The 13,619-nt window shown below is 39.1% G+C and overlaps 1 protein-coding gene across 1 annotated transcript in view; it reads right to left on the reverse strand.

The window, feature by feature from the left end:
• MSH3 (mutS homolog 3) overlaps positions 1-13,619 on the reverse strand; it is a 155,331-nt gene that overhangs the window by 33,781 nt on the left and 107,931 nt on the right. Inside the window, exons 19-21 of the mRNA XM_043467515.1 lie at positions 6,957-7,068; positions 5,088-5,142; positions 4,624-4,714 (exon numbers count right to left, since the gene is read on the reverse strand). Coding sequence (XP_043323450.1) covers positions 4,624-4,714; positions 5,088-5,142; positions 6,957-7,068 — 258 coding nt within the window. The remainder of the gene's footprint in view (positions 1-4,623; positions 4,715-5,087; positions 5,143-6,956; positions 7,069-13,619) is intronic.

A 13,619-nucleotide genomic window follows, 5' to 3' on the forward strand; every position in this document is an offset into this window, starting at 1 on the left:
TCTGTGGGAGAAGGTGAGGTGGGATGTTTCGAAAGAACAGCATGTATATTATCTATGGTGAAACAGATCACCAGCCCAGGTGGGATGCATGAGACAAGTGCTCGGGCCTGGTGCACTGGGAAGACCCAGAGGAATCGGGTGGAGAGGGAGGTGGGAGGGGGGATCGGGATGGGGAATAAGTGTAAATCTATGGCTGATTCATATCAATGTATGACAAAACCCACTGAAATGTTGTGAAGTAATTAGCCTCCAACTAATAAAAAAATTAAAAAAAAAAAAAACAACTCCTGAGATCACAGTAGGTTATGGTGGAGTTTCCCAGGCAGTACTGAGAGAGGCTGGGGTCTGGGATCTGGGATACTTTGCTGTAGTGCTTGCACCTGGACAAATATCTCTTTGAGTGCTGTATTTTGTTAAATACAAAGAAACTATAAGGGACCATTAATAACTGCGTGCAAATACAAATTATGGACAATAACGTACAAAGAGACCAAAAATCCAACTGCCACTTCTGAAGGCCAGGAGCAAAACAAGGGTACTGCGCATGCCTCCTGCATACAACACCAACAAAGGGGTGGGCAAACCACCTAAGCTCCCCCTCTGGCCTGACCCTGGACACACCCCTACACTCACCCCATATAAGGAACCAGCTCAGCTCCCTTGAGCAAGCAAGGGAAACTTGCTTTTTATCACTCTCCACTGCTGCTGCAGGGGCTCCAATAAAGCCATGCCTGGCCTCTTAACAATTTCTATTGATTAAGGAGCCCAAGAACCCTGGTCGGTAGCAGTATGTCTTCGCATACTGCATCTTGGACTGCCTCAAAGGTTACAGGTGTTCTAAAACATTGACCTTCAAAGTGGCAGGTGGGGCTGGCTCAGTCAGAGCCCTTGGGCCAACCTCATTTTGCTCTGAGCAACCTTTTCCTCCAGTGTACCAGCACTGTAATCATTTTCTTGGTGTGCTGTGAAGTGAAAAGCACTGGCTTGCCTTAGAATACATGTTTTGGGAAACAGGTCATGACTGTTTGACTTTAGAAACCCCCAGCAAGTCGATTCCCCTTTCTGGGCCTTGGTTTACTCACAAGTATGAAGAAGTGGTCACACCAAATGATCCCTAATATCCCCTCTAGTTCTTCAGTATAATGACTGTATGAATTGTGAACTCCTAATATGATATCCTGAAAAATAACATTTCGTGAAGGAAAAAAAGCACACATTTAAAGTAAGACTTGGCGACTGCTCAAGACTTCAAAGCTAATCCTTTTTTATTTAACAAATCTGATTGGATGCCTGCTATGTGCCAGAGAACTGCGACTGACAGTATGTTACAACTAAAGAGAAGCAAAGCCCCTGTTCTCTTTAAGCTTATAAGCCACTGGCAACCACAAACCCAAAAAAAGGCAATTACAATTTAGTGGGATAAAGACTAAACGAGGGAGAAGTATAGAGTGTTGCGGGCATGCGACAGGGGGGACCCATCCCAGCTTTGGGAGGGAAGCCTTAGTCAGGCTGTGACACCAAGACCACAGTTAAAGAACAAGCAGGAGCTGGAGGGTGGATGGCGTGCGACGTGGGTGTGTGGGAGGTGGGTGTGGACGGTGTAGGGGAAGATGACATTCTAGGCTGAGGGAAGACCATCTGCCAAGTCCTAGAGGAGCAGTAGCTTGGGAGCTGTACGGCTGGAATTTTCAGCATTAATTCAAATGAGGGAGTGATATGACAGGTTAGGAAAAGCCCTGTGGCTGCAGAGTGGAGAATAAACTGGAGGTGGGCAGATCCAGTGGCTGCTAAATCTACAATTACTCAAGATTATGTAAGGAGTCGGGGAAGGGAACCCAGAAAAGAGGGTTTAAAAGTGTATTCCTTTTGATTATGCTTGCAGAAGTCAAACAAGGTTTCCTAGAAGATGCAGCAGAGCGAGGTCTTAAAGGCTAAAAAGAAATATACAACAGCACCTTTAAAAAAATTTTTTTGTATTTTTATTTTTTTGATGTTCAGATGAAACAATAACTAAATGCTAAACATTAGGTAGGGATATATTTAAAAGATACTTGAAAAGTTCTCTTCGTTTAAACCCGCTTTCAGTGACATGACTCCTCTCATGTCAATGCTTGAGAAGGCTTTTCCTCAGCCTTCTTTAGTGTTTGCTTATACAACCTCCCTGAGAGACAGACCCAGAATCTAAGCTCCCTGAACACGCATCACGGTCACTGTCAAATCCCTAACTTCATCTCAGCCCTCTCTCTCTGCTTTTATATCCACCTTCATTTTGGGATCTCCACCAAATGTCCCGCAAGTACCCCACACTTCCTTTCTATTTGATTCTTTGCTAATATTTGATTCTTTCCTCCAGGAAACTCAATACAGCAGTTTAAAAAAATGTTAGTTTGTTTATTGACCATTTGGATATCCTCTACTTTGATACACCTGTTCAAGTCTGTTGCAATTTTTTCTACTGGATAGCCCATTAGGTCCCTCATAGCCTTTATAAGTACTCTATTGGTGTTAATTTAATTGGATCAATTTCACACCAGATTAGAGATATTATATCTCTTCTTTGTAAGCCTAAATTCAAGCACAATATTGACACAAAGTAATTGTGTTAAAATCTATAAGAATAAAATATTCATAAAACAATGCTAGCAAAAAATTTGTAAATCAATGCAAGATTGTGAAATGTGAAAAAAATGAGTATTCTTCAGTTATACACATACACATATATTATTTTTCAGATTATTTTCCATTATAGGTTATTACAAGATACTGACTATAGCTCCCTGTGCTATACGGCAAACCTTTGTTCAGTGTTGGGTATCTAAAAAAATAAGTATTCTTAAAACTGGCTGAGGAAAAGTGGGCAGTAACTTGGCTTGTTTAGAAACATTATAATGAGTTCATATAATACAGATCCAGAAAAGCACACTCATAATTACATGTACAAAAGACTATTTCTTAAAATTATATGTCTGTCAAAAGCAATAATGCCACCTGACTTTCAGGAAATTATTTTCAGAGTATATTTTATAATTAACACCTATAAAATATTTAAAATTGAGTTTTACACAGTAAGTTCTTCTTCAACACTATCCCTATATAGAAATTTATACCCTGCAAAAAAGACTGTACTTCGCCATAGCAACAGTTCTATATCAACTCCTACTCAAGTTAGAAAAAGCATATGTAAAAGAAATGAATATTCTGGAATATTCTGAAGTGCTTGCTGGAATAAATCGCTCCATTTATTTTGTAAAAATTTAAATACAAGAGTTCAACGTTTCTTTAAAACATCCCTGTCATTAGGCTAATTTAGTTTCTCAAATTTTGCTGTTTTAAATAGTGTAATAAATTACTTAAAAGAAAGGAGGGGAATGAAAAGGAAACAAAAATAAAAATTCAGTGTCAAGAATAACATACTTGAGATCAAGCTGACTGGTGTTTACGGGGATGGGAATAATAATAGGAAATGATGTTTCAAGTGATTTATAAGTAAACCAAGGTACTAAGTGGAACAGCTGTATTATTTTCTCAAGAAAAGCTACACCTTACTAGTATCATGGACACTAAAAAAGGAATTCTTATGTTCACAGAGACTTCCTATAAAACACAATAAATACATTAGTGTCTGTTAACTTGGTTTGATATATCAAGCAACTTACAAATTCTCTAAGGAGAATAAACATGTTTACAGACATCAGAGATCTGGTTATGTACTACTCCAAGTTTTTGTATGATACTGCCAGCTAAAAATTGCCACCTTCCATCTGCCTCTATAAGGACTAAATCATAAACCACTGCAGCTGCTGTTCTCCAACACACCCTGAAAGGAGTTCAGGGTGGAGATCAGGAATCAGGTACTCTGGGCTTTGGGAAAAACTGGCAGACCAGGCCTTTAGATAGTTAGCTTATTTGCCGGAAAAGATTTTGAGCCCAATTCTTACATCTCCTCATATCTAGAAAAGCACTAAAATCATTAATGGTGACATCTGCTCCTTGTGACTAGCATAAGCATCTGCCAAAATGTGTGCTTGGCTGCACATACCCCACTTCACTAAAATCATACATAACAATGGCCTTCCCCCATGTCTCTGGAGCAGTTCCTCGGAGCTATCTGAAACGCTGTCTCCTGGGCTATAGTCCTCATTTTGCCCCACATAAAACTTAATGCACAGCTCTCACATGGTGCTTTTTTTTCTATCAGCAATATCAAAAATGTATTATTAAACTAGATATAATTCAAAGTATTTCCTTTTACTTGCCCCACCCTTGTGGTCAATCAAATTTAGCAGGATCACATCTCTGTCACCCTTGCTCACAGCCCAAGATGGAATATTCTGTGATATTCCCAACTGCCTTGGCTCTTCTGGGTTTCCTTTGATCTAATTTCCAACTGATTCCCTACATTTCAATTTTCTCACTGTCCTCTGAAAAATCCCCCAGGACTTCTATGTTTCTAACCTCCTTACTTAACTTTTCCTTCACACATTGACTTGAGCTGAAAGCTGGCTGTTACTCCCCTGTGGTTCTCTCATTTTAAGGATGAGCTTTTTGCCACATCCTATCATTTGTATCTCAGGGTTCAAAGGTTCTCCCATATCTGTTTCTTTAGAGCCTTACCATCTCTACTTGTCTTCACCACAGGCATCTACATCTACCTCCAGCTCATCAAGTCTCCATCTCTTGGATTCTCTGACACCTGGACCACCTTCACATTCCACTACAAATCAAGTTGTTTGGACAATTTCAACACGCCTATGGATGCCTCTTTCTCAAAAGCTGTTCCTCCATCTCCTCATCTCCAAAGACCTCCTCCACTTCTGCTACTCACCATCCATGGCCATCCCTGGGCAAAGACCTCCTGTACTTCTGCTCACCTTCCATGGCCATCCCTGGGATCTTTCCATCACCCAGCACACTGCCTCTGGAATCTGGAATTCAGGAGCCTCATTCTCCAATACAACCTCCCTCACTTAGCGACTCCTTCCATGCTAATTCTTTCATCTCATCACCAGATAATTTCACTGTGTTGACAGAGACTCCCTCCTTGATCAAATGCTAGTCAGGCTCCTCTGAGCCCACTCCATCCCAACCTTGGCCTGTAACAGCTGCAACCCTCTCGGCACAAATGATTTCATTCCCTCCCCACTAAGAGACCAGAACAAAAGCCAGCATATAGTTCTACTTAACAGCTCAAGGCCACAATCTTGGGATGATCCCAGTCCCCATTAAAGTCCCTGCTTACAAAAGCACAACACTGCCAGGAAAGAATTTGTATTTGTTCCAGCCAAAACCTAGTGAAAGATAGACATCAAACTACTTTTTGAGCAGTTACTTCATAAATCCTGTGGTTATAAATCCTTTCTCTAACCCCTTCAAGAGGTAAGTCTTCCACCACTTAGAACTGCATGTGGAGCCTCTCTGAGATGCAAAGATCCATGGAGTAACTCTCACTGTCCTTCTCAGTCCCCACGGGAGGGGATCAGCAACAGCTGCAGTTATGAAACCCAGAAGGGTTTCACATTAACCAACCCCTTTTCTCAATTTTTCTGTTTCCACTTCCTTGAAACTGCCCAGGCCCAGCCCTCCTTCCTACTTGCTCATTCTTACTTTAAGACACCTAGTCATCTCTGAAAGGGCGGCAGAGGAGGTGGTTAGATGGCAACACCGACTCAACGGACATGAATTTGAGCAAACTCTGGGACACAGTGGAGGACAGAGGAGCCTGGTGTGCTACAGTCCATGGGGTGGCAAAGAGTCGGACACGAGTTAGTGACTGAACAAACAAAAATATTTCTGCACAAACTGTACTCAGTTCAAGCTAGACTCTTTTTCCAACGCAACAATATTACTGAGTAAAATTACCCTTATCACTTGAATTAGTGCATGGCTCTGTTTTTCATGGACAAGGTAACTCGGTGTAACAAACATACACACACAAGTTCACTTTTTTCTGCAGGCTTCAACACTCTTTTGCTAGCATTCTCAATCCTTTAGGAAAAATAAAAAAATAAAAACTTTTAAACTCCTTAACACGGCTTTAAACAAGTTGGCCTCTTCCTTATTTCTGACACTTTTTCTTTATATTCTATGCCCCAACCTTATGCGACATCTTTCAGTTCTCTGAACCCACTGGCGCTGCCCCAGACTCTACCATCCTGGCTCCTGCCCTGGAATACTCGTCTCCATTTCCCTGGTCTGCACTGACTCACTCTCTCTTCAGTCAATATCTCATCCCTGGGAAAGCTTCCAAAACACTCTAACACTGGGTGACGTCAATCTGCTACATGCTCTGTGACACCCAGTCTCCTGAATCCTGGCCTGACCGAGTCACATTGTAATAATCTGTCTTCTCTGCTAGACCACAAGCTCTCTAGAGGCAGGCAATACTTCTGTCTTGCTTTCTACTGTCTGTCCTAATACTCTGTTTCACTACCTGGTGCTAGATAGGTACTCAGTAAGTATGTGTGAGTTGAATAAATACTGTAAATCATGAATGTTCTACAAGGGAACCCTAGCCCATACAACAAAAATTCTTTTTTTTCTTAATGACAAAAATTCTTATCACTGAAATCAGCTGAAGCATCTGTGATCCTTTCACAAAACATCTGAAAACAGACCATGAGATAGCCTATACACCAACAGGAATTTGCAAAATCATGGTGTGATTCCTCTCCATTAGCATCTGTGGGCATTTAAAAATATAAAATATTTTTGCTGGGTTACCAAGAATAACTAATTAAGGCTAATCTTTTAGTTGCTAAATTGTTCCCTCTATGGATAATCTTTCATTGGAAATAGCACTGACTCCATATATGGTGTTGAATATAAAACTACGGTCATGGGTTAGTTGACTTAAAGCCAAAGGTAAAACTTGGGTAAATTTTTAAAACATCAAGGTCAAAAAGTTCAAGGTCAAAGTTATCACCTTCAGCCTATTTTTGACACGATGCGGTACTTACTGACAAATCGGTACTGTTGGGAACAAACTGGTCCTGCTCTCCCAGGAGCACGTCAATCACAGGGTGCCGGCCATTCTTTATTAGGATTTTCCTTTCTTCTTGTAGAGTTGGTCTGCGAGAAGAAGCATGTCTCAATTGACAAGGCAAAGGAAAGAGACTTTTTAAAATATCTCAAAAAGCATGAAGATTTTTCTGGACAGTCTGTCAGACACATAACCAAACCTTAAACATGGACTTTAAGAACATATGCTCAGGACAAGGCTGAGTATAAAAGTTTAAACTCACATGTAGAATCAGAACTGGAAAGACAATTATGACAATTACAGTGCTCTGAAGCACAAACTTTAGAAAACTGAGATCTCCCTTATAAGATCCTTTTTCTTTTTTTCTTTTTCTACTACTCTCTAAGATATATTCATTAAAAAAAAAAAGAATTAGTTCAGATTATTGCTACTTAAATCATTTTAAGCAATAAACAAAATTTTAAAAATCATGCAAAATTATTTATAGATTATTACATTAATATAAATTGTATGTTGGACCTGGGGACAGAATGACCTAAAAGTTTCACATTCTGTTTAATTAAAACATCTTTCTATGGTCTTTAGTATCTTTTACTTTTTTTTGATATAAAAAATGTTTATTTGCCTTGTTTGTTTTTTAAGGTTTTATATTTCTGTTTTTACTGATAACTTCATTGATTTATCCAAGCTCTTGTGACCATCAGCCTTCTCTCAGTCTCCTCCCCAGAGGGTTCCTCTGAGAGCAGTTTGGTGTCTACCTCTCCCAATGTTCTTCTATGCATTTAAGTCTCCATAAACTCAGTGTATCACTTTCTGATTTCTTCTTAAAAAATAAACAAACAACAACAAAAACCAAGAATCACTGTAATTTATCATTCCACAACTACTTTTTTCTCCCCTTAATAGTCCTTGATACAGACTTCACCATTTACCATGTGGGTCCAATGGACTCTGTCATTTTATTTCTTTAAAACTTTCTAAGTCATTTTATAAGTATTATGTAGAATTGAGAAAAAAATAATAGTGAGGGGAAAATGTCATGACAATGAATAAGAATCCAAACATAGCAAATTTCAAATTTTTATTCCATATTTTCCAGGTTTTTAAAGCACATATAGGGCTTCCCTGGTGGTTCAGTGGTAAGGAATCCGCCTGCCAGTGCAGGAGACCCAGGTTCAAACTCTGGGTCAGGAAGATCCCCTGAAGAAGGAAATGACAACCCCATTCCAGCATTCTTGCATGGGAAATCCCACGGACAGAGGTGCCTGGCAGGCTACAATCCATGGGGTCGCAGAAGAGTTGGACACAACTTAGTGACTAAACAACATACCTGGAATGGGCAACACACTATGAATCTAAATAACAGTTCATCAGCTGTCATGCAGGCACATGGACGATATTCACTTATAAACACTAAGTCTAAAGTTCAATACATTTCTAATAGGTTCTAGCTTATCCTTATTTCTGGTTCTTCTCCCATTTGTGATGAAAATGCATTGTTTGAAGAACTTTTTGAAATCTTTTAAAGTTCATAATTTTGTTAAAGAGAAGATAGCTATCTTCTTTGCTTCATAATTACAAAACATTTTCATACCTGTATTTATAAAGACAATTAGAATAATCAAGCAAATGAGTACTTTTATTTTATATCATCTATTTTCTTTCACTCTCCTGCTTTAGCACCTATCCCCAAGCAAACAGCATCAAAATTTTAGGACACAAATATCATAAAAGAATACTCTCATATGTGTTTTTAGCAAATCACAATGGTTCCAATTCTTGTCACTAAGTACTGCATGATGGGTGCATCTTTTGGAATAACAAACTGGATAAGAATACTCCATTTCACTTTGCCCTCACAAATATATTATCCACACACACCTAAGATATATTATCTGCACACTCATAATCTGAGATTTTGTTTTATACAAGAAATTTCACTACCATCATTAGTATCTGCTGCTGCTGCTAAGTCACTCAGTTGTGTCCGCCTCTGTGTGACCCCATCGATGGCAGTCCATCAGGCTCCACCATCCCTGGGATTCTCCAGGCAAGAACACTAGAGTGGGTTGCCATTTCCTTCTCCAATGCATGAAGGTGAAAAGTGAAAGTGAAGTCACTCAGTCGTGTCCAACTCTTCACAACCCCATGGACTACAGCCTACCAGGCTCTTCCATCCATGGGATTTTCCAGGCAAGAGAACTGGAGTGGGGTGCCATTGCCTTCTCCTATCATTAGTATCTAGAGCACTGCTATCCTTCTCTTCAAATTCATGTTGTGAATAATCTAATAATGAAATAAAATGTCTCTTGTCAGTTTTTTTCTTTTTGCTATTATGAGTGAAAAGAGAAAAATTCTGAATTCTCAACTGTATTCACTCCAAGTCAGAAACAAACTAAAACAGTGGCATCGCCAGTTTACTTTTATATCTTCTTGAAAGATGATGTAACTGTTTGGCAAATACAATGAGCAAAATGAAGAATGATATGACAGTGACTTCTATCTCATTTCTGTATTTCCAGCTTCCTTCTTATTTTAGATTTTTACAGCATGTTGGGAAATACTGATAAAACAGTAATGAAATGATTCCTAGGATGATGCAATAGTAAGGCATTCCAGACAAAAGCAAGATAAAAATTATTAAAGATCTCAAAATACATTTTAGAGTTATAAAAGGGTCCAGTGGGCCCATCTGGTGAATATAAGACTGAATAAATTTTATTCTCCTTTAAAAAAAAAGAAAAGTAAATTTTCTCTTTGTTCTTTGCAAGACCTTTAAAAAACTCAAAAGCTGAAAAATAGGTCCAGTGAATCCTGATGGTATGGAATACTGAAGATGAAGGATTATTCCTTGGAGGCATTCTTTCGAAGCTGCTGAATAGCAAGTTAGCTATCTCCACTATGGAACATTCAGACAATCTAGACTTTCAATATTATGCTCAACAATGCTCCAATGAACAAACATATATACACATACATGTGCATATTTTCAAGTGTTCCTCTAAGCCAGAGGAAATGATTGAAGTGGAATTTCCAAATCATAGGACATGCATCTTTTTAAATGCATGTTAAAATTAAAATAGCTTTCAATTAAAACTCAGGCCCATCAACTTGGTGATGCCATTCAACCATCTCATCTTCTGTCATCCCCTTCTCCTCCTGCCTGCAGTCTTTCCCAGCATCAGGGTCTTTTCCAATGAGTCAGTTCTTCGCATCAGGTGGCCAAACTCTGGAGTTTCAGCTTCAACATCAGTCATTACAATGAATATTCAAGACTGATCTCCTTCAGGATGGACTGGTTGGATCTCCCTGCAGTCCAAGTCACTCTCAAGAGTCTTCTCCAACACCACAGTTCAAAAGCATCAGTTCTTCAGTGCTCAGCTTTCTTTATAGTCAAACTCTCAAATCCAACTCACACATACATGACTACTGGAAAAACCATACCTCTGACTAGACAGACTCTTATTGGCAAAGTAGTGTCTCTGCTTTTTAATACGCTGTCTAGGTTGGTCATAACTTTTCTTCCAAGAAGCAAGGGTCTTTTAATTTCATGGCTGCAGTCACCATCTACAGTGAATTTGGAGCCCAGAAAAATAAAATCTGTCACTGCTTCCATTGTTTCCCCATCTATTTGCCATGAAGTGATGGGATGAGATGCCATGATCTTAGTTTTCTGAATGCTGAGTTTTAAGACAACTTTTTCACTCTCCTCTTTCACTTTTATCAAAAGGCTCTTCAGTTCTTCTTCACTTTCTGCCATAAGGGTGGTGTCATCTGCATATCTGAGGTTATTGATACTTTTCCCCACAATCTTGATTCCACCTTGTGCTTCATCCAGCCCAGTATATCACATGATGAACTCTGCATGTGAGTTAAATAAGCAGGTGACAACATACAGCCTTGACGTACTCCTTTCCTGATTTGGAACCAATCTGTTGTTCCATGCAGGGTTCTAACTGTTGCTTCTTGATCTGCATATAGGTTTCTCAAGAGGCAGGTCAGGTGGTCTGGTATTCCCATCTCTTTCAGAATTTTCCACAGTTTGTTGTGATCCACACAAAGGCTTTGGCCTAGTCAATAAAGCAGAAGTAGATGTTTTTCTGCAACTCTCTTGCTTTTTCGATGATCCAACGAATGTTGGCAATTTGATCTCTGGTTCCTCTGCCTTTTCTAAATCCAGCTTGAACATCTTCAAGTTCATGGTTCACGTACTGCTGAAGCCTGGCTTGGAGAATTTTCAGCATTACTTTGCTAGTGTGTGAGATGAGTGCAATTGTGTGATAGTTTGAACATTCTTTGGCATTGCCTTTCTTTGGGACTGGAAGGAAAACTGACCTTTTCCAGTCCTGTGGCCACTGCTGAGTTTTCCAAATTTGCTGGCATATTGAGTGCAACACTTTCACAGCATCATCTTTTAGGATTTGAAATAGCTCAATTGGAATCCCATCACCTCCACTAGCTTTGTTCATAGTGATGCTTCCTAAGGCCCACTTGACTTCGCATTGCAGGATGTCTGGCTCTACGTGAGTGATCACACCATCGTGATTATCTGGGTCATAAAGATCTTTTTTGTACAGTTCTTCTGCGTATTCTTGCCACCTCTTCTTAATATCTTCTGCTTCTGTTAGGTCCATGCCATTTCTGTCCTTTACTGTGCCCATCTTTGCATGAAATGTCCCCTTGGTATCTCTAATTCTCTTGAAGAGATCTCTAGTCTTTCCCATTCTATTGTTTTCCTCTATTTCTTTGCATTGATCACCGAGGAAGGCTTTCTTATTTCTCCTTTCTATTTTTAGAACTCTGCATTCAAATGGGTATATCTTCCCTTTTCTCCTTTGCCCTTAGTTTCTCTTCTTTTCTCAGCTATTTGTAAGGCCTCCTCAGACAACCATTTTGCCTTTTTGCATTTCTTTTCTTGGGGATGGTCTTGATCACTGCCTCCTGTACAACATCATGAACCTCCATCCACAGTTCTTCAGGCACTCTATCAGATCTAATCCCTTGAATCTATTTGTCACTTCCACTGTGTAATCATAGAAAGAAAGAAAGAGAAGTTGCTCAGTCGTGTCTGACTCTTTGCAACCCCATGGACTGTAGCCTACCAGGCTTCTACGTCCATGGGATTTTCCAGGCAAGAGTACTGGGGGTCTGATTTAGGTCATACCTGAGTGGTCTAGTGGTTTTCCCTGCTTTCTTCAATTTAAGTCTGAACTTTGCAATAAGGAGTTCATGATCTGAGCCACAGTCAGCTCCTGGTCTTGTTTTTGCTGACTGTATGAGAACTTCTCCATCTTCGGCTGCAAAGAATATAATCAATCTGATTTCAGTGTTGAACATCTGGTGATGTCCAGCTGTAGAGTCTTCTCTTGTGTTGTTGGAAGAGGGTGTCAGCTATGTCCAGTATGTTTTCTTGGCAAAATTCTGTTAGCCTTTGCCCTGCTTCATTTGGTACTCCAAGGCCAAATTCATACCCTTATCTATTAATAAATTTGGTATTATCAAACATTCTAATTTTAACAGTGTGATCTCATTGTTTAAATTTGCACTCACTGATTCGTAAGGCTGAAGTCTTTTCATCAATTTCTTGACCCCTTTTCTTTTTCGTCTTAATATCCTATTAGTGATCTCGAGTGTTTAGACTCAGACCTTTCACATACAAGCACATTTCTGAATGTACTCATAACACCAAGAAATAATACTTTCCTGACTACTTGAATTCTTAAATATATCTGACTAACAAAACCCCAAAAGCATGCACTCACATCTCTCAAAGAAAGTTATTAAAGTATCTCCTAAGTAAATAATTTGAAATCATCTTTTGAAAAGGGACATTTAAAGCACAAGAAAATGACAATTTTTAAATTTTAGAGTACAATTTTAAAACAGAATTTTTATCTAGATAGGTTACAAATATACTGTAAAGAGAAAAAAGATGAAACCAACTCTAAGTTATATCAGTTTTAAAACTCTAAGTGCTCTGCCAAATGAAATCAACGTATCATATTCATGACACTGATATGACTTCCCAGGAAGGTTTTCACTTTAAAGCAAAAATCTGAGTGATTTGTTCTGCTCTAAAATCTACACTGACTTACTCTGTTGCCTTCAAAACTACATAATGACAAAACACTTCCTGGTACAGTATGAAGCGAAGGATTATTCAGACCTGAGAAGATTTATTAGGACAGGACAGTGAGAGCAGAAAGATACGAAATGCTGATGGCATTCAGTGGCACTGCAGAGAAAGAACTGAGAAAATCTGGATGCTGCCTGAAAAGAATGAAACATTAAACAAATTTACCTATTTTGTTTTATATTTTTGAAACTGCATCATTCTCCTTTAAATGAGCCAGAGAAACAGAATAACAGTCTATATTAGTAAAAATGTACAATGTCCAGAATACAAATTGGATAGAAAGACCTAGAATAAGAACTTTTGCATAACGATTTAGAATATAGTAAATAAAATGTCCTAATATCAATAACCTCAGATATGCAGATGACACCACCCTTATGGCAGAGAGTGAAGAGGAACTGAAAAAACTCTTGATGAAAGTGAAAGAGGAGAGTGAAAAAGTTGGTGTAAAGCTCAACATTCAGAAAACTAAGATCATGGCATCTGGTCCCATCACCTCATGGG

The sequence above is a fragment of the Cervus canadensis genome, chromosome 4, assembly GCF_019320065.1.
Source record: "Cervus canadensis isolate Bull #8, Minnesota chromosome 4, ASM1932006v1, whole genome shotgun sequence".
Taxonomy (NCBI): domain Eukaryota; kingdom Metazoa; phylum Chordata; class Mammalia; order Artiodactyla; family Cervidae; genus Cervus; species Cervus canadensis.